The 26,839-nt window shown below is 46.5% G+C and overlaps 1 protein-coding gene across 1 annotated transcript in view; it reads right to left on the reverse strand.

Annotated features, from left to right (window-relative positions):
* LOC136659276 (uncharacterized) overlaps positions 1 to 26,839 on the reverse strand; it is a 54,822-nt gene that overhangs the window by 24,877 nt on the left and 3,106 nt on the right. Inside the window, exons 2-3 of the mRNA XM_066636411.1 lie at positions 2,400 to 2,543; positions 943 to 1,087 (exon numbers count right to left, since the gene is read on the reverse strand). Coding sequence (XP_066492508.1) covers positions 943 to 1,087; positions 2,400 to 2,543 — 289 coding nt within the window. The remainder of the gene's footprint in view (positions 1 to 942; positions 1,088 to 2,399; positions 2,544 to 26,839) is intronic.

Raw genomic sequence — 26,839 nt, forward strand, 5'->3', positions numbered from 1 at the left:
CAATGGGAAGACTTATGCAGGCTTACTCAGAAATAAGCGCCTCTCTGATTTCCATGAGGCTTCCTCCTTAGTCAGTGTGTGTAGTATTAGGATCGAATCCTCCACCCTCAGACTTCTTTAGGGAAGTCTGCCCTGTTGGTTTCAGAGGGACTGACTTCCATGCTCAGGCGCAATGACCAGGAGAGAAATCGCACAAAGGCCAGAGGGGCTGATTCCGGAGTTGGCTCCCAATCTTAGGGAGGCATGCCAACTCAAAAGTAGGCATGCCAACTCAAAAGTAAGTCCCATTCAGTTCAATGGGGTTTACTCCCAGGAAAGTGTGCACTCCCTGCAGGCACACTCCAGGGAGCTCCAGGGTCGGTCACCCCATCTCTTCTGCAGTGAGGGGGGCAACATTAAGGCAAAGGGCGTAATGAAGCCTGCCAGACTCAGAGGGATGGAGCCGAAGGATCTCCCTGCCTGCTCTGTGCCAGGGGGATGGCGCCAGGGTGAGAAGAGCCCAGCCTGGGTGCAGGGGAGGCACATGCGCACCTCGGGCTGAGCACTCCAAGTTGTGGGGAGGGGTCAGAGGAGGCTTCGGAGCGCAGCTTATCTGCCTCAGAAATGCCTTTGTATTTTTACATAGTAATTAGTTTAGCAAAGGGGGTGACAGAGAGGCACTCTGTCACCCCCTTTGCCACTTTCACCTGCCCTTCCCCGCTGAGCCCATGAGCCACCAGCTCTCCCTGCCCGGCCACTGCAGCCCCCTGCCGCTGCAGGGAGAAGGAAGGAAGGGCGCAGGGAAGAGGTGCCCAGCTGCTTCCCCCGCGCCTGCTCGCAGTGGGGTGCCTGCGGGTGCCTGCTCGTAGTGGGGCTCAGAGAGCAGGTGCGGGAGAGTGCCGCTGCCCCTGCCTGCCGAAGGAGCTGCTATGGGCAAGGGCGGCGCCCCGACCCCACACTCACCAGCCGCCAGTGCCTGCAGCACATTGTGCCAGAGAGAGGCTCCCTCAGGGCTGGGCTGGCTGGGCGGTGGCCACGGGGAAGGCGCCCCTGCTTCCAGCCCCCACTTGGGAGCCGCAGCAAACTGCTGAAGGAGCCGCATGCGGCTCTAAAAACACAAGTTGCAGACCCCAGCCCTAGAGTATTAAAGGAACTTGCAGATGTACTTGCAGAGCCTCTGTCAATTATCTTTGAGAATTCCTGGAGGACGGGGGAGGTGCCGCTAGACTAGTGGGCTAATGTGGTTCCAATCTTTTAAAAGAGGGGGAAAAAGAAAACCCAGGAAATTACAGACCCAGACAGTCTGACTTCAATACTGGGGGAAATAGAACAAATTATAAAACACACAGTCTGCACACATCTAGACAACTCAGTGATCAGCACAACCCAGCATGGATTTATCAAAAATACAACTTGCCAGACAAATCTCATCTCCTTTTTCTACGATTGCTTGCTGTGAGAATGGTGTGGATGTAATCTTGACTTCAATAAAGCATTTGACAAGGTTCCACATGACATCTTACAGCCAAATCCTATCCTTCCCAGGACTCCAGCAGTGTCAAAATGCTGACCATTGTATCCTATGGGGCCAGGTAGGTAGCACCAGGTGTAAGGAAACAAAAGTTCCTTTACCCTGTGTAACACCCAGGTGGCCCCAATGGGTCTAATGAGCCTCAAATATGCACTAGCTATTGAGTGGGTACAGAACCAAGAAGAACCATGTGGGGTTTCCCGACTCGGAAGGGGGATTAGAAGAGCCTGCCATCATTTCTGCCCCTTCCTGGGCCTGCTCCTCCCCTCGGCCTCCCCTGCCTGGTTCTGCGCCCTTCCTGCCCTTCTCCGTCCCCAAAAGCCCGGCTGCCAGCCATCCTTACTGCTGGGAGCTTTCAGTGTCCGTCTTTGGGCACTGAGGGCCAGCCTCAACTTGCGCTGGGCTCAGCACCAGTGGCATGTTGTTAGCACTGTGTTGTTAGCACAGCACTTTTGCGACAGCCTGGGTTGTCAGCGCCAGTGGAGCGCTGGTGCACATGTTGGGCCCTTAATAGCATGTTGGTAAAATATGGGCTAGATTAAGTGAGTCATAAGGCCCATGGGCCAAATGTGGCCCCCCGGAAGCAATTTATCCAGCCCCTGTTATGAGTTCCTCAGCTTGATAACTGGTTTCTCTCATATCCTGAAAATGTGAACAAGATTTGCAGATTTTCTCTTCTGTCATTTGCAGCTGAGTTTCTATATGAGAACAATGTGCTTATTTCAGGCTTAATGATATCACTTTTGCTTAATGTCAAAAAGTGACACTTTCTGCTCCCGGACACTTCCGGACCTAAGCAGGCACCATGAATGCTAACTTTGGCCCTTCATATGAAACGAGTTTGACATCCCTGGGCTAGATGATACAATCATTAGGTGGATTCGCATACACAAAGGGTGTTCGTCAATGAAGCTCGGTTTAGAGTGGAGTGCCACAGGGCTTTGTCTCGGACCCAGTTCTCTTTAACATCTTCATCAATTCCTTGGATGAAGGGACACGAGGGGGCTTCATCAAATTTGCAGATGACACCAAGCTGGGAGGAGTAGCAAACACAATATAAGACAGTAAAAGCCTTCAGGAACACCTAGAGAAAATAGAATGCTGAACTGAAATGAATAAGATGAAGATCAACAGGAACAGCAAGGTAGGCGAAAAACAGGAATGCATTTAGGCAAAAATAACCAAAGACACAAGTATAGAATGGGAGATACCTGACTTGGCAGGACAATGTGTGAGAGGGATCTTGGAGATGCAATGGATCACAAGATGAACATAAGTCAGCAGTGCAATGTGACTGTGAAGAAGGTAAATGCAATTTTAGCCTGCATTAGTTGAACCGTAGCTTCCAAGCCACAAGAAGCTGTGGTTCCGCTGTACTCCGCATTGGTCAGACCTCACCTGGAGTATTGTGTCCAATTCTAGGCACCTGAAAGATGCAGCCAAACTGGAGCAGGATCAGAGGAGAACAGCAAGGATGATCAGAGAGCTGGAGAACAAGCCCTACAAGGAAAGGTTGAGGGAACTTGGTATGTTCAACCTGGAGAGGAGAAGGCTGAGAGGGGATATGATAGTGATCTTCAAATACCTGAAGGTCTGTCATATGGAAGAAGGGACAAATTTGTTCTCAGAAACCTCTGAAAGTAGAACCAATGGGTACAAACTGCAAGAGAAGAGATTCTGATTGGACCATCAAGGAAAAATATCTGACAGTAAGGGCGGTTCGGCAGTGGAACAGATTGCTGAGGGAGGTGGTGGATTCTCTTTCAATGGAGATCTTCAAGCAGAGACTTGACAGGCACCTGCTGGTGATGCTATAGGACAGGGGTTGGCAACCCGCGGCTCTGGAGCCACATGCGGCTCTTTCAGCTGTCTGCTGCGGCTCCTCCGGGTGAAAGTGGCAAAGGGGGTGACAGGATGTACCTGTGTTGGGAGGGCAGGCTGCTTCCCTCCACCCCCTGAGCTCACTGCCCTCCTCTCCCTTCACCCCCACCTGCCCCGCATTGGTTTCCCTTTTCAATTTTGCCTGCTCTGCAGGCTTAAGCTCCCTGTTTTTCCCTTCCCCAACTCTCCAGCAGGCTCAGCCAATCAGCATCCAGCAGGCTCCTGGCTTTTTCAATTGGAATGGCTCAGGGCCCTTCACTGGCAGACGACCAGTCAATCCTGAGCCACCCTCCTCAGCCATTGCGAGCCCTTGCAGCCCGCCTTTCCCTGAGCAGGTCCCCACTCAGTGCAAGGAGAGGCTTTTCCTCCACAGCAGAGGAGACATCCTGTGTGTCTACTCAGTTGTAAGCCCCATTACAGCAGATGAAGCTTACTCCCAGGAAAGGGTGCCTGGGATGGCAGCCTTGGAGCCTGCTCAAGGTCAAGCGCAAGGACGGGTGAGTGGGAGCCCGCGCAGGTCTGTTCGCGAGCAAGCCCCACTGTAGTCCCTGGACTACTCCCAGGAAGGTGTGGAGGGCTGTAGCCTCAGACCCCTCCTGTGCAGGTCTACTCACAAGTAAGCCCTGCTGTAGTCAGTGGGGATTCCTCCCAGGAAGGTGTGGAGGGCTGCAGCCTCAGCCCCCTCCTATGCAGGTCTACTCACAAGTAGTCAGTGCGGCTTCCTCCCAGGAAAGTGTGGAGAGGACTGCAGCCTGAGAGCTCCAACCAACTTGTCTGCTCAGAAGTCCCATTGTAGCCAATGGGGCTTACTCCCAGGATAGTGTGGAGAGGGTTGCAGCCTGAGTGAGGGAGGACAGGCAGGCAGGCAGGGCAGAATCTGGCCTATGGCTGCCCCCCCCCCCAGCTTCTTCTCTTCCCCACCTCTGGAGTCTGTGTCCTTTTTTCCTTCCAGCAGGGTGCCTCTAGAAGGTGGGGGGAGTTCTTTAGTATCCATGTAAGATAAGCAGATGTCATAACCACCATATGTATAGGAATCCTGGAAGATCTGGTGAGGAGGTAGATGTGGTGTCAGCAGTGGCCCCTTTAAGGGTAAGGCCTGGGCATCCAGCAGAGTGTGCTGTACAGCTGCAGCCACTTGAAGGCAATAGGGCCCTCAGGGATATAAGGAGCACCTGAGACAGGAGGGGGGGGTGTGGGTTGTAGAAGGAGTGCAGGTTGGAGAGGAGACTGACTGACTTGGCTTATTGACTTTGACTTGGATACTCTGACTGATTTGACTGACTTGCTTTGGAATCTGACCTTGGACTGTGACTTGGCTTATTGACTTTGGACTCTGCCCTGGATACTCTGACTGACTTTGTGACTAAAGGACTGCTGGAGACACTGGAGTTTGAAGTGTGGCTGCTGTGCCCAAGACCTGCTGATGACCCAGGGTCTGCTGTAGTGGGGGAGGCTGCTGGCAGGAGAGAGGACCTCTGCAGGTTGAACAGGCGAGCTACCCTGGAGGTGGGATCCAGCACCTTACAGAAGCCATGCTGATTCTCCCTCAGCAAGGCCTGTTCATCTATGTGTTTTGAGATCCTATCTTTGATGAGGCATTCCACCATCTTACCCAGTATAGATGTTAGGCTGACCGGCCTATAGTTTCCCAGGTCCCCCCTCTTTCCCTTTTTAAAGATAGGTGTGACATTTGCTATCCTCCAATCTTCTGGCACCGTGGCCATTTTGAGGGACAAGTTGCATTTTTTAGTCAAGAGATCAGCAACTTCATTCTTCAATTCCTTAATAACTCTTGGGTGGATGCCATCAGGGCCTGGTGACTTATTGATCTTTAATTTATCAATGAGGTCTGAAACATCTTCTCTTTTAACCTCTATCTGACTTAACTCCTCGGTCAGGAGGGGCCGTTTAGGCAGCGGTATCTGCCCGAGGTCTTCTGCCGTGAAGACAGATGCAAAGAACTCATTTAATTTCTCTGCCATCTCTAAGTCTCCTTTTATCTCCCCTTTCCCTCCCTCACCATCCAGAGGGCCAACCGCTTCTCTGGCGGGTTTCCTGCTTCTAACATATTTGAAGAAGCATAGTCTCGCTTGGCCTTCCGTATCACCTTCTTACATTTCTTTTGCCAAAGTTTATGTTCCTTTTTATTCTCTTCATTAGGGCAAGACCTCCATTTACGGAAGGAAGCTTCCTTGCCCTTTACGGCCTCTCCAAGTTGGCTGGTTAGCCATGCGGGCACCCTCCTGGACTTAGTGGAGCCCTTCTTCCTTTGCGGTATACACTTCCGCAGGGCCTCTATTACTGTTGTTTTAAGCAGCCTCCATGCACTCTGGAGAGATTGGACTCTTTTTACCTTCCCTTTCAACCTCCTTCTAACCAGCCTCCTCATCTGAGGGAAGTCCGCTCGTCGGCAGTCAAGGGTTTTTGTGAGAGATTTGCCCGGTATTCTTCCTCCGACGTGCAGGTTGAAACGGGTCACAACACGATCACTGTTCCCCAACGGCTCCGTAACATTTACATCTCTAACCAGGTCCTATGTACAATATTAAATTCAGTGTCACCTGCCCTCTGGTGGGCTCCGTGACTAGCTGCTCTAAGCCACAGTCATTTAGCACTCATGCTCATGGATTTCAGTTTCTTCCTGTCTTCTGCCTTCTCCATAGACACGTAGCCCTGCTAAAAGCCTATCTGGTCCAGCCAGATGCCTCAGGGAAGACCACAAGCAGGAAATGAAGGGAATAGCTCTCTCCCTTCATTGCTCTGCTGCAGCTAGTATTCATTGTTGGAGTTGGTGCAACTCCATCTGCTGTCCAGAGGCAGCAGGATGATGTCAAACGGCAGTGATTCTGGCTGCTCTACCTGTTCTCTCTGTGATTCGTGTGGCTCTAACCCTTTTTCCTTCCCTTCTTCTCTGAGCACTTCCTCTTGTCCTCTGGCCACTGACCTGTTAAGTTGAGCACACCAGGGCTCTGATGCCCAGGCCATCTTGAGCACAAGGCATGCAGGGCGAAGCAGCTCTAGGGCCTTGCTATCTTTAAGTGTTAGCTGAACCTCTGATCCTAATCAGATGCTGTAAATACGCATTCTGTGGAATTGTAAGTAAAACAACTTCTTTTCTGTGCAACTAACAAGCCGTTGTCTCTTTGTCTTTTTATTCAGCAGTCAGCCGGGTAAGGGAGGTTCCCTGGGGTGATACCCAAAGTGTGGGGGGTCCGCTGCTTAAGCTAATCTGCTTCCCCCCAAAGAGGAAACTATTTTTAATTTCCTCCAACATACCTCACCTGGACCTGGAGGTGGCATATAGCCATCATTAGATAAATCTCCAAGAATTTATTAATAAATCTCCAAGAATTTGTCTTTTTTGTTGTTGTTGGCAACCTTCAGTCTCGAAAGACTATGGTATCGCACTCTGAAAGGTGGTTCTGGAACAGCGACTAGTGTGGCTGAAAAGGCCAATTCGGGAGTGACAATCCCTTCCACACTGGGAGCAAGTGCAGTCTGTCCCTGGTCTGTCTCCCTGGCTATGGACCTTCCTTCTTTGCCTCTTAGCCTCAGACTGTTGGCCAAGTGTCTCTTCAAACTGGGAAAGGCCATGCTGCACAGCCTGCCTCCAAGCGGGCCGCCCAGAGGCCAGGGTTTCCCACTTGTTAAGGTCCACTCCTAAGGCCTTCAGATCCCTCTTGCAGATGTCCTTGTATCGCAGCTGTGGTCTACCTGTAGGGCGCTTTCCTTGCACGAGTTAGCCATAGAGGAGATCCTTTGGGATCCGGCCATCATCTATTCTCACGACATGACCGACCCAACGCAGGCGTCTCTGTTTCAGCAGTGCATGCATGCTAGGGATTTCAGCACGTTCCAGGACTGTGTTGTTTGGAACTTTGTCCTGCCAGGTGATGCCGAGAATGCGTCAGAGTCAGCGCATGTGGAAAGCGTTCAGTTTCCTCTCCTGTTGTGAGCGAAGAGTCCATGACTCGCTGCAGTACAGAAGTGTACTCAGGACGCAAGCTCTGTAGACCTGGATCTTGGTATGTTCCGTCAGCTTCTTGTTGGACCAGACTCTCTTTGTGAGTCTGGAAAACATGGTAGCTGCTTTACCGATGCGCTTGTTTAGCTCGGTATCGAGAGAAAGAGTGTCGGAGATCGTTGAGCCAAGGTACACAAAGTCATGGACAACTTCCAGTTCATGTGCAGAGATTGTAATGCAGGGAGGTGAGTCCACATCCTGAACCATGACCTGTGTTTTCTTCAGGCTGATTGTCAGTCCAAAATCTTGGCAGGCCTTGCTAAAATGATCCATGAGCTGCTGGAGATCTTTGGCAGAGTGGGTAGTGACAGCTGCATCGTCAGCAAAGAGGAAGTCACGCAGACATTTCAGCTGGACTTTGGACTTTGCTTTCAGTCTGGAGAGGTCTTTTTTAAAGCCATCTAAACTATTAAGCATCACTATGCTTGTACCAATGAGCTCCATAGATTATGTGCTGTGTGAAGAAGTATGTCCTTTTGCACAGGGCATGCCCAAGATACCCAAATGCCAAATGCTGCCCCCTCTGCTTCTCCAAGATTCTAGTTCAGGGGTGTCAAACATAAGGCCCATGGGCCAGATTCTCCCAGCACCACATTCAGCTGCTGAGCTGTGCTAAGGTGTCAGGTGACCCGTGTAATAACTGAGCACTCCAAGGACTTGAAAATATGACTTGCATATTTACATATTTTCTTTTCTGTCATTTGAAGCTAATTAGTTCCTAAATGAGAAAAACTGCTTATTTTTGGTCATGACCTGCTTAATTACATCACTTCCAGCTAATCATGAATGCTACTGAATGAAACAAGTTTGTCACTCTGCTCTAGTCCTTTCCTCCATACTTCCATTTTGTCCTCCTCTTCCTTTTCCAATCCAAGGAATGGGAGGGGGAAGATCAGTGGAGACAAATGGGTGGACGGAAATGGGCATTCCCTGCCAGTCTGTTGCCTGAGGCAACCACGTCCGTTGGCCTTGCTTCTGCATTCTCCCACCAATAAGTTTCATGAATGACCCCTGGCTCTAGTGTTGTAAGAGGGGGAGTAAAACTTCTCTCCATTCTTTTTCTCCATGCCATGCATAATCTTATTAGCAAGAACATGTTTCCCCTTAGTCATTTTTTTTTTTCTAAACTGAAAAGCTTCAAACATCATAAACTTTCCTTGAGAGCTCCAGTCTCTTGATCATTTTTGTTGCCCCTTTCCAGCTCTACTAAATCCTTTTTTGCAATGTGTGCATTGCACACATATGCCTGTGTGCATTGATAAAATATCTCCCAAAGCAACGTTGATGTGATCATATGTACAATTGTATCAAGATTGTTCTGTGTGATGTTTGATTAATGTTTGAGCAACATATAGGAGTGCTTGTGGGCATCAGTGTAGGGCACCACACAAAAAGAATAGTTGATGCCTTTGTGTATATGATCACACCAAGATTGCTTCTTGGCAGTGCTTTATCAAAGTACTCAGCATGTCTGCACAGATGACACAGAAAGAAAATAAATCTCCTAGCTGAACTGGAATTCAGGAGAACACAGAACAGAATGAAGCAGGAATGAACACAGCAGAAGCAACTTAATTCTAGTAATATATAATAATATATTCATTCGTATGCTGCCTCACTGCTGAGAGACTGGACATGGGAGTGTCTTTTGCTTCTATTCCACCCTGCAGGAGGCAAGCCTGAACATTGGCAGCCTATTGGCCCCATGGAAGCGTAGGTTGGCTGTAGCAGGTCTTAGCCAGTGTCTCTTTTTGCGTAGCCTTGTCCCCAGTATTCCTCATCTGGGGGAGTTATGGACCCCATCCCACCCAACCATTTGGATAGCCTGAGATTAGCTATTTGCTTTTTTAAGCCAGGAGCTGTTGGTAGGGAGCATTTTTACCTACCCTAGAATGTTCTGGCTGCAGTGTGGTAAAGTGTAAGACAGTGAGCAAGGGGATTTTGGCATGCACCCTAAGGTAAGCATGAAGAAGAGAGAGCACCAGAACCAATCTTAAAAGTCTGTCTGCTGGGGGATGCAGGCAGTTGACCCTTCAGGCTTGAATTGCAATGTCTGTCTCAAAGTCTAACTCAAAGCTTGGGGTAAGCAGAGCAATTTGGCTTCCTTGATCTCTGTTCCAGTGGGTGGCACTGAAAAGGTGAAAAGATAGGATGTGTAAATCAATAACTATGACCCAATATTATTCCAAAGATGAGCTTGTATCATTTGTAGAGGGGGTACTGGGGTGATAGTGCCTTCTGGGATGCAAAGTACTTCATATGTATTATCTATTGCTATTGTAGAACAATATATAAAGTAAGGAAGTATACCAGGTATGCAGACACTGAAGTAATTTGCAGCAATGTGATAGTATGTTCACACCACTACCAATTACTTCTGGCTCATGAGGAGGCTGAGCAAGGGTGACAACTCTTTCTCAGCTATCTTTGACCCTCCTGACTTGACCCAAGCTGCTCTCTTTAAAACCATTCTGCAGTGCCAGCAATTGGGCTTGGAGCAGTGCAGCCACCACCTTGGCTGGGCCTCACGTGGCACTCCTTCTGGCCTGGCACATGGGGAGGACCACCCACTGCTTGCTATGCTACTTGCTTGCACCAGCATTATGTCAGCATAATGTAATTGGGAGCTGGCCAATCCACTCACAATGAGGCTCTTGGGGCTGGGCCTCCGCTCAGCCTGACTGGCCCTTTAATGGAGCTGCGAGGCTCTTAGGGCAGGGCCTCTGCTCAGCCTGACTGGTCCTTTAAGGAAGCTCTGGGAAGGCCTCAGACTGGCTCAGGGAGAGCAGGTTACAGCACCCGGGACCGCTTCCCTGACTGGAATGTTTCTGCCTGGGTCCTGGGCAAGGGCTGTTGGTTGCACAGCCACCCACTTCCCAGTTTCTGACCAGCGCCAGCATCACTGCCCCCCCAGCTTTTGTAGGACTTGCTGGCTTCTCCCCTCTCCTGTTGCCCAGTTCCCCAGCCCTGGAGCCTTCTCCTGAGGTAAGGCAGGGGTCCAGGTACAGGGTAAGGACCCCGACAAGAATAAAACAGCTAATATTATAATGCCCTTGTACAAATCAAAGGTAAGGCACACACCCTGAGTATTGCGTCCAGTTCTGGTCACCACAACTCAAAAAGGACATAGTGGAAATGGAAAAGGTGCAAAAGAGAGGGACTAAAATGATTACTGGGCCAATGCAAGCCTTGGCATGGAAGCTGCCACGGAGGCTGGATTCAGCCTCTGTGTATTGGCGCATCTGGATACGCTGACGCAGCTTCCTCCTAAGGCAAAAGTGCCTTACAACATGTTTGCGACCCTCCCGGGCTGGCACAAGGGACTTGCGTCAGCCCAAGGCGCAGTTTGGATTGCACCCTTAGATGTACAAAAGTATGCACAGGAAGGACAGATAGAGAAATGTTCTTTTCCCTCTCATGCAACACCAGAACCAGGGGACATCCACTAAAATTGAGTGTTGGGAGAGTTAGGACAGACAAAAGAAAGTATTTCTTTACTCAGCGTGTAGTTGGTGTGTGGCACTCCTTGCCACAGGATTTGGTGATGGCATCTAGCCTAGATGCCTTTAAAAGGGGATTGGACAAAATTCTGGAGGCAAAGTCCATCATGGGTTACAAACCAAGATGTGTACGTGCAACCTCCTGATTTTAGAAATGGGTTATGTCAGAATGCCAGATGCAAGGGAGGGCAACAGGATGCAGGTCTCTTGCTGTCTTGGGTGCTCCCTGGGGCATTTAGCCTAGTAATTCATGAGAACATAAGAACAGCCCCACTGGATCAGGCCATAGGCCCATCTAGTCCAGCTTCCTGTATCTCACAGTGGACCACCAAATGCCCCAGGGAGCACACCAGATAATAAGCGACCTGCATCCTGGTGCCCTCCCTTGCATCTGACATAGCCCATTTCTAAAATCAGGAGGTTGCACATACACATCATGTCTTATAACCCGTAATGGATTTTTTCCTCCAGAAATTTGCCCAATCCCCTTTTAAAGGCGTCCAGGCCAGATGCCATCACCACATCTTTGTGGCAAGGAGTTATTTGCCACATCTATGTGGCAAGGAGAAAAGAACTCTTGTCTGTTCTAACTCTCCCAACACTCAATTTAAGTGGATGTCCCCTGGTTCTGGTGTTCCATCCCCTACATAATTTTGTATGTCTCAATCATATCCCCCCTCAGGCGTCTCTTTTCTAGGCTGAACACGCCGTAGCCTTTCCTCATAAGGAAGATGCCCCAGCCCCGTAATCATCTTAGTCGCTCTCTTTTGCACCTGTTACATTTCCACTAGTTCCTTTTTGAGATGTGGTGACCAGAACTGGTCCAGACCAGGCCTTACCATATCTGTAAGTATTGTGGCAAGGAGTGCCAAGGAGTGCCAAGGAGTGCCAATATCTGTGGCAAGGAGTGCCACACACCAACTACACGCTGAGTAAAGAAATACTTTCTTTTGTCTGTCCTAACTCTCTCAACACTCAATTTTAGTGGATGTCCCCTGGTTCTGGTGTTGCATGAGAGGCCTTACCATTACATATTTGTACAACGGCATTATAATATTAGCTGTTTTGTTCTCAATGATCCCAAGCATAGAATTGACCTTCTTCACTGCACATTGGGCCAACATCTTCATCAACTTGTCCACCACCACCACCAGATCTCTCCTGATCTGTCACAGACAGCTCAGAACCCATTAGCCTATATGTGAAGTTTTGATTTTTTTGCCCCAATGTGCATGACTTTACGCTTACTTACATTGAAACACATCTGCCATTTTGCTGCCCATTCTGCCAGTTTGGAGAGATCCTTCTGGAGCTACTCACAATCGCTTCTAATCTTCACCACTCGGAAAAGTTTGGTGTTGTCTGCAAACTTTGCCACCTCACTGCTCAACCCTGTCTCCAGGTCATTTATGAAGAGGTTGAAGAGCACTGGTCCCAGGACAGATCCTTGGGGCACAAGGCTTTTCACCACTGTGAAAATTGCCCATTGACTCTCTGTTTCTTGTTCTTCAACCAGGTCTCAATCAATGAGAGGACCTGCCCTCTAACTTCCTGACTGTGGAGTTTTTTCAGTAGCCTTTGGTGGGGGACCATGTCGAACGCCTTCTGAAAGTCCAGATATATAATGCCCATGGGTTCTCCTGCATCCGCATGCCTGTTGACCTTTTCAAAGAATTCTAAAAGGTTAGTGAGGGAAGACTTATGCTTACAGAGGCCATGCTGATTCTCCCTCAGCAAGGTTTGTTGGTCTTTGTGTTTTGAGATTCTATCTTTGATGAGGTATTCCACCATCTTACCTCTTATAAGGTACCTGCTAGGCTGACCGGCCTATAGTTTTCTGGGTCCCCCCTCCTTCCTTTTATAAAAATCAGTGTGACATTTGCTATCCTCCAATCCTCTGGCACCATGGCCGTTTTGAGGGACAATTCAACAGCAGGGGCATGATATGTAGGGAGGGGAAGGTTTGGGGTAGGTCTGGGTGGGAAGGGGGAAGAGAAGGGGTGGTTTAGAAGAAGGTGGGGTGGATCTCAGTAGTAGTGTCTTCCATGGGATGTTATTCCCCTTTTCCCTGTCTATCCTGTTCCTTTTCCCCTTGGACTTAACATTAACTACATTGCTGGCATGGGCCGGAGAAGACCCATAGATGGCCAGGAAGTCTTCCCAGAGGTAAGTAAAAAAATATTTTTACCTGTGGTTGACCTTCTTGTCACCCCTCCATACACTCTGCATACACTCTGCAAAGAGTGGGTGATAGGATTGAGCTGTAAGTTATGGAATTTGCTGCTACAGCGTATGGTGATGATGACCAGAGATGGTTCTAATAAATAGACAAATTCATGGGGGAATGAGAAGTGTTAGTCATGGTGGACATATGGAATGAAGCAGTATGCCACTGAATACTAGTTGCTGGAGGGAAATCATGGAGGAGAGTTCCTGCTATGCTTGCAGGTTTCCTTGAGGAACCTGGTTGGCCCCTGTGGGAACTGGTTTACTCAACTAGATGGAACATCCTTGGCATGGTCCACTAGAGTTATGACTTCCCAGGCTGGGAAGATCATGCAGAAATGACATATAGTTCTCCACCAGTGCCCCAGGGAGCAGGGACACAGTGCCTGATCCATAGGGCTTTGCGTTCAAGATCCGAGGCACTGAACCTGGGCTCCAGTCCACCTGCAGCTGACAATTGAGAACCAGGATGGTGTAGTGGTTCTGGAGTTGGAAGTTGTCTATTTTTAAAAAGGGAAAAAGAGGGGGGACCCAGGAAACTATAGGCCGGTCAGCCTAACATCCATACCGGGTAAGATGGTGGAATGCCTCATCAAAGATAGGATCTCAAAACACATAGATGAACAGGCCTTGCTGAGGGAGAGTCAGCATGGCTTCTGGAAGGGTAAGTCTTGCCTCACGAACCTTATAGAATTCTTTGAAAAGGTCAATAGGCATGTGGATTTGGGAGAACCCGTGGACATTATATATCTGGACTTTCAGAAGGCGTTTGACACGGTCCCTCACCAAAGGCTACTGAAAAAACATCACAGTCAGGGAATTAGAGGACAGGTCCTCTCATGGATTGAGAACTGGTTGGAGGCCAGGAAGCAGAGAGTGGGTGTCAATGGGCAATTTTCACAATGGAGAGAGGTGAAAAGCGGTGTGCCCCAAGGATCTGTCCTGGGATCGGTGCTTTTCAACTTCTTCATAAATGACCTGGAGACAGGGTTGAGCAGTGAAGTGGCTAAGTTTGCAGACGACACCAAACTTTTCCGAGTGGTGAAGACCAGAAGTGATTGTGAGGAGCTCCAGAAGGATCTCTCCAGACTGGCAGAATGGGCAGAAAAATGGCAGATGCGCTTCAATGTCAGTAAGTGTAAAGTCATGCACATTGGGGCAAAAAATCAAAACTTTAGATATAGGCTGATGGGTTCTGAGCTGTCTATGACAGATCAGGAGAGAGATCTTGGGGTGGTGGTGGACAGGTCGATGAAAGTGTCGACTCAATGTGCGGTGGCAGTGAAGAAGGCCAATTCTATGCTTGGGATCATTAGGAAGGGTATTGAGAACAAAATGGCTAGTATTATAATGCCATTGTACAAATCAATGGTAAGGCCACACCTGGAGTATTGTGTCCAGTTCTGGTCGCCGCATCTCAAAAAAGACATAGTGGAAATGGAAAAGGTGCAAAAGAGAGCGACTAAGATGATTACGGGGCTGGGGCACCTTCCTTATGAGGAAAGGCTACGGCATTTGGGCCTCTTCAGCCTAGAAAAGAGACGCCTGAGGGGGGACATGATTGAGACATACAAAATTATGCAGGGGATGGACAGAGTGGATAGGGAGATGCTCTTTACACTCTCACATAATAACAGAACCAGAGGACATCCACTAAAATTGAGTGTTGGGCGGGTTAGGACAGACAAAAGAAAATATTTCTTTACTCAGCGTGTGGTCGGTCTGTGGAACTCCTTGCCACAGGATGTGGTGCTGGCGTCTAGCCTAGAAGCCTTTAAAAGGGGATTGGACAAGTTTCTGGAGGAAAAATCCATTACGGGGTACAAGCCCTGATGTGTATGCGCAACCTCCTGATTTTAGAAATGGGTTATGTCAGAATGCCAGATGCAAGGGAGGGCACCAGGATGAGGTCTCTTGTTATCTGGTGTGCTCCCTGGGGCATTTGGTGGGCCGCTGTGAGATACAGGAAGCTGGACTAGATGGGCCTATGGCCTGATCCAGTGGGGCTGTTCTTATGTTCTTATGTTCTTATCCAGATTCAAATCCCCACTCAGCCATGAAGTTTCCTGGGTGACTCTCTCTCAGCCTCACCTACCTCACAGGGTTGTTGTGAAGACAAAAAGGAAGGAAGGAACTATGTACACCATCTCCCTTGCTCCTTGGAGGAACGGTGGTATAAATATGTGAAAAACAAAGAAACAAAATTCTGGAACTGAGATGAAAAGCTGAAATAGTGCCACTTGGTATTAATAATACAGTATATCAAATACTTGCATCCTTCCACTGGTACCCAAAATGTACTATTTGATGCCACTGGCCCATTCTACCTAACAGGAGGGCCAGCCAGGCAGGAGAAGAACTAGGGTGGAGTGGAAGGAGGAGTCAGGTGAAGACACAAAGACAGCTCTCATTTCTACCATTCATGGTCTTCACAGCACAGTTGTCAGCTGCCTGATTTTTCATTCTCATTTTCTTTTCAAATCCCTCAGCGTGTTTTCTCCCTTCTGCCCATAATATTCCACATCTAGAAATCTATCCATACATTGTTCTATCTTTGTTAGTGCCTGTGAGCAGATGACAGCTAAGTTCAAAAGGAGAGAGAGGAGGTGGTGCCCACAGTTGGGAACTCAATTCTGATGTTGCAAAAATGTATGATTTTGGGTGACTTGGCAACTTGTGAGTGGTGCACATGGAAGACTCTGAAAAAAACTTGAGTCAGGGCCCCCTTGACTTGTCCCCATGCATGCTGACTTGAGTCTGCCTTTGTCTGGGTGTGCTTGCTTACTGTTTTTGCAGCGTGAAAAACGTCATGGGGCCAGTATTCTGATGGGGTGAGCAGCAGGGAGGTTCTAGCCAGGAGACAGGAAAGGGTTAATGTTGCAGTGAATAGGGGGGAGGGGGGAGTTGGGCTCTCTTTTCCCATCTCTGATTAGGAAAGAACAGATGATCATTGGATAAGGGATGGGCATTCTGATATCTTCATTGGCTGAGGGAGGGCAGGAGTGTACTTGAGTACACAGGAGTGTACAGGAGTGTACTTCATTGGCTGAGGGAGGGCAGGCTGAGGGAGGGCAAGGGTGTACTTGCCTTACAATTGGCTGGAGGGAGGAAAAGGAGGTGGAGAAGCAGGGGGACAGTTCATAGCAATCATGAACCTCATGGCTTCTATGGGCTTTTCTTACTTGGGAGGGGGAAGCCTCATTGAATGTCCAGCTATAGTGGGACTACTTCTGAGTAAGGCTGCAAAGGATTGGGTTGTCCTGGTAACTGCTGCGTGTGACCCTCCTCCCTCTTGCTGCTTCTGTCCCTGCTCTCTCAGTCCCTCCCTTCCTTCCTGCCCTGTTTACAGATGGGCAGGGACAGCAGGGGAGTGAGTAAAGAGAACTCCAATACACACATCCCTCAGCAGCAGCCCCATTTTTCCTGTGGCAGAATTTATAAGGGGGGGCAACTCAACTTGAGTCCTTTAGAGTCACTAAAGGGTGAACCAGTGACTCAGTGACTCTGAAAGTGCCCCTGTTATGACTCTTTTTCGAATCGAGTTGTGGGGGGCAGTGACTTGGTGACTCAACTTGAGTCAAGCCCCACTGGAGTTGTCCCTCCCTGGTGGTGCCAACTCTGTCAGAAGCCAAAGCTTCAGCATCATGTATAACATTTCCAGCCACTTGGATGGCACATCTGACCACCAGTGTTTCTTTGCCATGCAGAAAGTGTAAATCCAACTGGGGGCAGGGATAGCAATTGACTTGTGCCCAAAACGGAACCCAAGGGAAGCAGGAAGGACATCAGTGAATTCAACCTGAACCTGAAAGAAGTCATAAACTTCACACTCTGTATGCATTTGGAAAGACAAATGAAATGATGGGGAATTTCTAAAGCAGTACTGCCTCCTTGATAGGAATTTGAATGAGGTAATTCAGCATTCCAAAAAGCAAAAAAATTCTGATGAGGAAAAGTTCTGAAACATCTGCATGCTTTGATTCCTTTTGGATTAACCCTACAGATCCAGTCCTATCCCAGGTCAGTGCCTGATGATCCTGCTGACAGGAGAGCTGTGGTTCTGACATCCATAAGAGTTACATTCACAATACTTTCTTCCCTCTCTAGTCCTCTGCTCCTTACAAGTCAAAGCCATGGGCTAATTAAGGTCTGCTTTTGCATTTTTTGATATTACCAAGAAAATTGCAGAACAAAGCCTGGCTATGAGTGAAGAAGGAAAGATGGGGGAATGTCAAGCCAAGTCAGGAGAAGCTGAAGAGGGAATGTTTGGAGTGGTCCTCAATGAGGAATCCTAATCTGACTACAAGTGGACGCATCAAGAAGTCATTTTAGAGGATTTTTTCCTTTCCTCCATCTTCTGCTGACGTCTTCTGCTGTGAAGACAGATGCAAGGAACTCATTTAATTTCTCTGCCATCTCTAAGTCTCCTTTTATCCCCCTCACCATCCAAAGGGCCAACCGCTTCTCTGGCGGGTTTCCTGCTTCTAACATATTTAAAGAAGCTTTTATTATTCCCCTTAATGTTGCTGGCCATGTGTTCCTTATAGCCTCTCTTGGCCTCCTGAATCACCTTCTTACATTTCTTTTGCCACTATTTATGTTCCTTTTTATTCTCCTAATTAGGGCAAGACTTCCATTTACAGAAGGAAGCTTCCTTGCCCTTTACGGCTTCTCTAACTTAGCTCGATAGCCATGTGGGCACCCTCCTGGACTTAGTCGAGCCCTTCTTCCTTTGCAGTTTCCACTTCTCCTGGGCTTCTATTACTGTTGTTTTAAGCAGCTTCAACGCACTCTGGAGAGATTGGGCCCTCTTTACCTTCCCTTTCAACCTCCTTCTAAATAGCCTCCCCATTTGAGGGAAGTCCACTCGTTGAAGTCAAGAGTTTTTGTGTTAGATTTGTTTGGCACTCTTCCCCTGACATGCACGGTGAAACTAATTGCAGCATGGTCACTGTTCCCCAATGGCTCAGTAACATTTACCTCTCTAACCAGGTCCTGAGTGCCACACAATATTAAATCCAGAGTCGCCTGTCCTCAGAAGTTTGTGCCAACCCACATGACAGTCTGCAATGTCGGGGGGGCGGAGCCAACACTCGGCGAAGTAGCAATGAACCTCGTGGGCTCCGGGGGGAATTGCTAAATAGATGTGTTTTTCATGTGCCTCAACAACTAAGGCAAGCCTTCGGTGCCAGGAAGAAGGTACGAAGAGCTGATAGCTTGAACGGGGGAGTCCTTTGAAACAGGCAATTTCAAGAATTTTTCTCCGTTTGCTTTGTGCTGAATCACATCTATCCCGGTCGCCATTTTGGAGATACGGAAAGCCGAGAACTCTAGGCCATGGGGGCCCCATGGCCTAGATACAACAACATAACAGCGAAAAAAGCTTTAAACTGTGAGTAAACTTGCTTATTAGAAGGCTTTAATGAGAATTAGAATCAAGACATCAGAAGGAGGAAGAGATAATTTTAAGATTATTTACGTTGGTTGGTAGCCACCTAGAGGGGAAACAAGTGAATTTGGATTTCCCCTGCTGGAGTAACACAAGATTATTTTGATGGTATGCGCCGAAGAGATTTATTCGAAGAGATTTAATATAATTTATTAATAAGAGGAAAAGAAATGACTAATTAATATTCAACGGCTCAAAAGGGAAAAAAGGAAAACACCTTTACTTTCACTTTCCCAGCAACAAGCTTGAAATCTGTCCTCTGTCCTGCCCATCTAAAGGCATACTAACCTATTTTGATTCTGTTATTGTTTTGGATTATTGATGTACCCTTTTTGGAAGAAGGAAGCCAAGATAAAGATTTGGATGACTCTTTAATGTTTTGACTGATTTGACATTGATATTGATTGGATTTGGAATACTGATTTAAATTTTTTTAGATGTAAAAATTGGAAAGTAGCCCTATAACAAGCGGATGGACTTGATGCTGACAAAAATGGAAAAATTTCTAAAGGATGTTGGTAACAGCCAGAACTTATTAAGGGATTTTTTGATGGATTTTAGAAGAGAAATGGAACAACAGGTCAGAAAATTATCTGAACAAATCAAGCAAACAAGCTCCTCTCTTATAAGCACGCAGGAGGGTGAAATTAAAGAAATGAACTATTTTGAAATCAGACAGGAGACGGAAGAAATAATTGTTACTATAACAATTAAGAGTCTTAAGGAAGAAAAAAGAGGAAACGTGCAGGGGGCAAGCTGTCTCAAGAAGAGGAAGAATTCATGGATCAAAAACAGAATGAACAACAGAATGAAGAAGTAGAAAGAAAACAGAGAGGAGCCAAGAAAATTGAGAGATTCAGGAAGAAAAAGAAAAAGAAGTGGAAGAAACAGTGGGAGGAATAAAAAGGAGCACTGATAAGACAGAGAACAAAGCAAGCATTAAGACAGAAAGTTAAAATGGCTGAACAATAAGTAAAAAATTTTATTTATATTAAGTCAAAATAGATGTAAATGAAAATTTGAAATATAAATTTGGTGAAAATTAAGTGGTATTAAGATAAATAAGGGGTATTTAAAAAAAAAAAAGAATTGTAGACAGAGAACAAAGTACAGAAAGTTAAAATGGCTGAATAATAAGTAGAAATTTTTTTAACTATAACTCAAAATAGATGTAATTGAAAATTGGAAATATAAATATTGTGTAAATTAAGTGGTATTAAGATAAATAAGGGATATTTTTTAAAAAAGAATTGTAATTAGAGATTTTTTTTTAGATGTGATATTAGAAACTAAGAATTAGATAAGAGATTTTATTTTAGATGTTAGTTTAGTGGTAAGAAGAGTCTATAAGTGAAATTTTGAAGCTTTTTATGATTGGATAGATATGGAAAATGATGTGGAAAATGATATATAATATGTTATAAGAGACATTGAAGTGTGTAATACAGGGGTGCTCAATAGGTGGATCGCGATCTACCAGTAGATTGTGAGGCAAAATGAGTAGATCGCGGAGTGCCGACCCCCCCCTTCAGGTGCCTCTGGGAGGAAACACCGGGAGTAAGGCCCATTGTACTCAATGGGGCTTACTCCCAGGTAAGTGTGGCTAGGATTGCAGCCTCACAGCCTAATCCTAGGCATGTCTACTCAGGAGTAAGTCCTGTTATACTCAGTGGGGCTCAAGGTACACCAACATACATTGTACACATAAATGTTATATGTTATGATGGCGCGAACATTGTAAAAAAAACTCTGGTAGATCTCCGGGCCTTGCTGGGTTTCAAAGTAGCTCTCGAGCCAAAAAAGTATGAGCACCCCTGGTGTAATACCATGGTAATTGAAGGTATTCCTTTTAGATGTGATATTAGATATTAGGAATTAGATAAGAAAGATTTTATTTTAGAGATTAGGTCAGTGGTAAGAAGTTTCTATAAGTAAAAATTTGAAGCCTTTTTATGATGAGTTAGATAAGGTTAGAGGAAAAATATTGATTGTTTAATTAAACTATTAATTAGTAGATTAATTAATATGATAATTTTTGTATTGATGAATAATTTCATTTGGATTATATGCTGTAATTGATGGCCACCACCTTGTGTGTAACCTATGTAGTCCTAACCAATTTTCCTTACCTGTATTTGTAATAAATAAATAAAACATTTAAAAAAAGACAGTCTGCAATGTCAATGTGCCGTCCTCATATGAAGAAGTTTTGCAGCTACCCCAAATTGAAAGGAAAAAATGGCAGGAGCCTATGGAAAGGGAATACCAGGCTCTCAAAGAAAAAAGGTGTTTTGTAGAACACAGGTGACAGAGGAGCAGCGAATCATAGACTCGCGATGAATCTTTAAAATTAAACAATCACCCAATGGACATATTTACCACACCTGTTTGGCCACTCGAGGGTCTTCCCAGATAGAATGCTGATTATGATTCTTAGAATTCTTAGAAACCAGTGCATTCGGCTATGTCTAGCCCTGGCAGCAATCCAGGGAAACTATGTGTGGCACCTCGATTTTGACACTGCATATCTCAATGCCCCTCTAAAACAAACGTTGTATATGGCTGAAGCTCCAGGTTTTACTAGTGACACACCTGGGACGGTCTGGGAATTTAGAAAAGCTTTGTATGGTCTTAAGCAAGCTGGCTTTGAATGGCATGTGTGCCTAGATGCCACTCTGAAACAACTGGGGTACAAATCTGCCAGGGCAAATCCCTGTATCTATCTAAGAGGTCAAATGATCACCGCATCACAATCCTGTGCTTTGTAGATGACCTTCTGTTGTTTGGCCAGGAGGGGAAAGTACATCTAGCCGTGCATGAACTGAGTAAAAGATTCAAACTCAAGGATCTAGGAGAGATCCAAAATTACTACGGTCACCCAAAAAGTAATGCACCACATTTTTTTTCTCAGCCTACAGTAATGGTACGAATGCGAAACTTTAGGTATACATTATTTGAATTTTCAGGAGTGCGCACACAAATTTTTGGTTTCTTCAGACAGATAGCGTAGCTGCAGCAGTGTTTCGAAATGGCGTCTGTAAGTGATGTAAGTTACAAGCAGCGTGTCGTCATTGAATTTCTCACTGCGGAGAAAGAAACTGTTGGGAACATTCACAAACGTTTGTGTACAGTTTATGGAGAATCTGCAGTCGACAGAAGTACGGTTAGTCGCTGGGCACAGAGGGTGAGGCCATTAGAAGGCGGTTCGGCAGAGCTCCAAGATTTGCAGCGTTCGGGGCGGCCATCCACGGCTGTCACACCTGACAAGACGCAGCTTGCTGATGTGCTCATTCGCGAGGACCAACGCATAACGACCTGGCAGTTAGCGCTGAAGCTGTCAATCAGCAAAGGAAGTGTGGATGCAATCATCCGTGCTCTTGATTACTCAAAAGTGTGTGCGCGATGGGTTCCGCGCTGTCTTACGGTGGACCACAAATCTCTCAGAAAAAACATTTCTTCTGAGTTGCTAAAACATTTTGAAGATGAGGGGGAAGCGTTCTTGTCCAGGATTGTGACAGGTGATGAAACCTGGGTTCACCATTTTGAGCCCGAAACAAAACGACAGTTGATGGAATGGCGTCATCCTCAATCTCCACAGAAGAAAAAATTCAAAGCAACTGCTTCCGCCGGTAAAGTCATGATCACTGTGTTTTGGGACTGTGAGGGTGTCATACTCATTGATGTGATGTGATCACCTCTTCGTGATTCGCACAGTGCAGAAATGGCTTCATGACCAGAACAAGGAGTGGTACCGACAGGGCATACATGCCCTTGTGTCTCGCTGGAGGAAGGCCATAGAACTGGATGGAGATTACGTGGAAAAATAGGGAGTGTAGAGGAAACATTCTTTCTTGTGTGTAAGTTTCATCGTGTTCAATAAATGTTGAAGAAAAAAAATGTGGTGCGTTACTTTCTGGGCGACCCTCGTACCTGGGTGTATACATTGAAAAATCACCAGAAGGGGGCTATCTCTGGCACCAAAAGGCCAAGATAGAGCAATTCCTATGTAAATTCAATATGGATGCAAGGGGGCCAAAACAACAATGTTGCAAGAATTCCAAAAGGCTGACTATGAGGACAGCCCGCAATGTGACAAGGAGCAATACCAATCTGCAATTGGAAGTCTTATGTACCTGACCCAGTCATCTCAGGCCCGATGTGTCTATATTAAGCAGGTATGTCTCACAGCCTAAACAAGCTCATTGGTCAGCAGTAAAAAGGGTGATGTGTTACGTAAAGGAGACTATGGATTATTGTTTAACCATTCAGCCAACAGGTGAAGCTATGTTGTCTGCCTACATGGATGCAGACTGAGGTACTGATGTACAAACCAGAAAGTCCACATCAGGGATGGTAATAAGATTTGCAGGTGCCCCAATAGAGTGGAAATCCACGAAATAGGCATATGTCTCACTCTCCAGTTCAGAGGCTGAGTATGGTGCTCTAGCTGAACAGAGTTAGTCTGGTACAAGCAATTGGTAAAAGACTTAGGCCTAGACAGTGAACAGCCAGTCACTGTGTATGAGGATAGCCAGACATGCATCACCATGGCCACATCAGACAATGTTAAGGTCAGAACAAAACATGTTGGTATCCAATGAGAAGGATGCAGTGAAGAGAGGACTGGTAGAATTAAAGTATTGTCCTTCAGAATTAATGGTGGCAGATATAATGACCAAACCTTTAGAAACTATCAAGCATGGTGAACAAGCTGGGAATGAAATGCATGTAAATGTAACTGTATGTGTATGTAACTGTGAAGTGATGTAATTCCAGAATGTAAGCTCTATCTGACCTGAAATTAGGAAGGGTGATATATGCCTATGTGAATTTACAGGCTGGATAGGGCAAGGCTGGACCCTGATGTCTTGGCCTGAATACATGCAGTGTAGCCCTGTTGCATCATGGGATTGGCTGATGCAACAGGGTGCAATACCATGTCACAAGACTATGAGTCATACTGTCACCAGATCGTAGCCCTGCTTCCCATTGGCCAGTGCCAGTATATATTTGAGCCTGTACAAGCTGCTGTGTGGGAGATGTTATGTGGAGTGTCTGCGGGAAGCTATGTTGGTGGAGTTGGTGATCAGAGATTCTGGCAAGTTCTATCTTTGCTGTTTTGCTTTGTACATACTGTACATACTTAAATAAAAGGACATCTGGTGGTGGAGCACTGCCGTGTCTGTGCCTCATTATTTTTCCAGGAGTAACTGCCTGACCTTGGGTCTCTAGAGCAGCAGTGCTGTCTCAACAAAACCTGACTGTGGTGCATGGAACAAATGTATGTATGGTCTATGTACGATGTATGGGTAAAAAACAGTTTGGCAAGTCTCTCCCTTGAGACCTGTTTTCCACTTTTCATCATAATGGGCAATGAACAAAGACCCACATCCTATTTCCTCCACAATGTGCTTGAGCCTCCAGGTTTCTTAGAAACCAGGAGTGGAGATAATCCAAAATCTTCCTGTTTCTTTTCTTTACCTGCAAGTCATCAATGCACTGCCATATGTCATAAGAACATAAGAGCAGTCCCACTGGATCAGGCCATAGGCCCATCTAGTCCAGCTTCCTGTATCTCACAGTGGACCACCAAATGCTCCAGGGAGCCCGCAAGACAACAAGAGACCTGCATCCTGGTTCATCCTTTCATCTGGCATAGCCCATTTCTAAAATCAGGAGACTGCACATACACATCATGGCTTGTAACACGTGATGGATTTTTCCTCCAAAAATTTGTCCAATCCCCTTTTAAAGGCATCTATGCCATCACCATATCCTGTGGCAGGGAGTTCCACAGACTTAACTACACACTGAGTAAAGAAATATTTTCTTTTGTCTGTCCTAACTCTCTCAACATTCAATTTTAGTGGATGTCCCCTGGTTCTGGTGTTGTGTGAGAGGGAAAATAGCATCTCTCTATTCACTGTATCCTTCCCGTGCATAATTTTGTACATCTAAGGGCAAAATCCTAACTGGTAGGATTCTCTTGGGCCAGCCCAGGAAGGTTGCAAACATGCCATATGGCACGTTTGCGCCTCCTTGGGAGGAAGCCAGGCCGGCACTCCAAGAAGCACCAGACTGCAGAGGCTGACAGATGCCTCTTACGCTGGCTTCCTCCCAGCACCTTGCATTGGGAGGAAAGGTAGGCATGGGGATGTAAGGACCAAAGGTAGGCATGGGGGAGGAGGAGGGAGCGAGGCATTCCTGAGCATGAGGAGGGCGAGTGGCCCCGGGGCAGGCGGGTGGGGAGTGGGAGGTGGGACTGGGATCTGGCAGTTATGCCAGATTCCAACCCCCATTCCTGGGGAGAAAGGAGCGGCTTGAAGCCGCTCCACTCTCCTTGGACTTGTGCCACCTCCAGAGGTGGCACAAGTCCAAGGAGACCCATTGGGGCCAGCAGCCCTTACTCAGAGGTAAGGGGAAATGTTTCCCCTTATCTCTGGCTGAGCTGCTTATGGCCACTATCCTGAACTGGATACAGCCTCCTGGCTTCCTGTTCCAGTGCAGGATACGATTTTGCCCTAAATTATGTTCCCCCCCCCATCAGGCACCTTTCTTCCAGACTGAAGAGCCCCAAAAGCTGTAGCCTTTCCTCATAAGGCCCCAGCCCAGTAATCATTTTAGTCGCTCTCTTTTGCACCTTTTCCATTTCCACTATGTCCTTTTTGAGTTGTGGTGACCAGAGTTTGAGTTGAGTTTGAGGTGACCTTTTTGAGTTGTGGTGAATACTCAAGGTGTGTGCCTTACCATTATGCAATGGCATTATAATATTAGCTGTTTTATTCTCAACACCTTTTGTAATGATCCCCAGCAGAGAATTGGTCTTCTTAACCCCTGCAGCACACTGGGTCGACACTTTCATCGAGCTGTCCACCAGTACCCCAAGATTCCTCTCCTCTTCCATCTCAGACAGCTCAGAACCCATTAGCCTATATGTGTGGTTTTGATTTTTTTTTTTTTGCCCCAATGTGCATTACTTTACATGAACTTGACATGAACAGTTACTTGTCATGAACTATGTGTCTGGTGTCAGCCAATCTTGAGAAAAAATAAGGGTGCTTCTTAAATTCTCCTCATCTTAATTTCTCCACAGATTTTGGAGTTCTGAATGATAGCTCCAGAGTGGAATTACGCATTAGGAATTATCTGTTTTTTTCTTTGTTGCCACATTTTTCAGTTTCTTTGTATCTTCCCGCACACTGCCAATGTATGTGTGTGAATTGATAAAACACTCCAACAAAACAATAAATATACATACTACATACATACTACATAAATGTGCAGAAGCTCAGGCATGCATCAGAAAAACACTGAACAAAATTGATGGCATTGTATGCACAATCATATCAAAATAGCTTCTTTGCCATGTTTTATCAACGTGTGTGCACATCTGAAATTGGACCACGCATAGTTTGCCTCCAATTAAGTTCCTTCAGTTGACTGGCATCTTTCATCTTCTTTACATTAGTACAGCCATTTTCAACCTTTTTCAGCTCACGGCACACTGACAAGGCACTAAAATTGTCAAGGCACACTACTAGTTTTTAATTACATTATTATGTTACAATTAATTTAATTAATAGAACTAAGGGCACAAGCCTAACCAGGTCTACTTAGAAGTAAGTCCTATTTTGTTCAATTGGGCTTACTCTCAGGAAAGTGTGGTTGGAATTGCAGCCTTAGATCATTACATGACAATGAAAGAAATTCCCAAGAAGCCTGGAGAGGAAGGTGTATGTGGTTTCTGGAAAGGAAGAACAATGTTTTGAAGCAGGTCTGTTCAAACTGTTATCAACTTATATGCTCTGAGATGCCAGGAGGTGCTGGCAAAGAGAGATGAGACTGAGCATACTGGAGAAACAGGGGGGTGAGGGGCAGTGAGGAGATGTGGCTGAAACAAGTGTAGGATTCACTAGGGTGGGGGGAGAGAGAAAGAGAAAGAGAATGGGAGGCAACTGGTTTTGAACTCTGGAAGGTGGGGAAGGGGAGGAGCAGTCAGAGGTGTTAACTGCAGTTATGATGGGTGATGTGTGTGCAGGAGGGGAGGAGGTGGGGTAGGGGAGAAGAGAAAAGCATCACTTGCCTGCTCATTTATTCAAGAAAGAGTGCAACCAAGCCTCTGTATGTCTACTCAGAAGTAAACATTATAGTTAATAATGTGCATAGTCAATATAGGATATAATATATCCTATATAGGATATTGTCCATTATAGTCAATATGTGGATAGTCAAAAGCTGATAGGATTGTG

The sequence above is a fragment of the Tiliqua scincoides genome, chromosome 8 (genome assembly GCF_035046505.1).
Source record: "Tiliqua scincoides isolate rTilSci1 chromosome 8, rTilSci1.hap2, whole genome shotgun sequence".
In the NCBI taxonomy this organism is placed as follows: Eukaryota; Metazoa; Chordata; class Lepidosauria; order Squamata; family Scincidae; genus Tiliqua; species Tiliqua scincoides.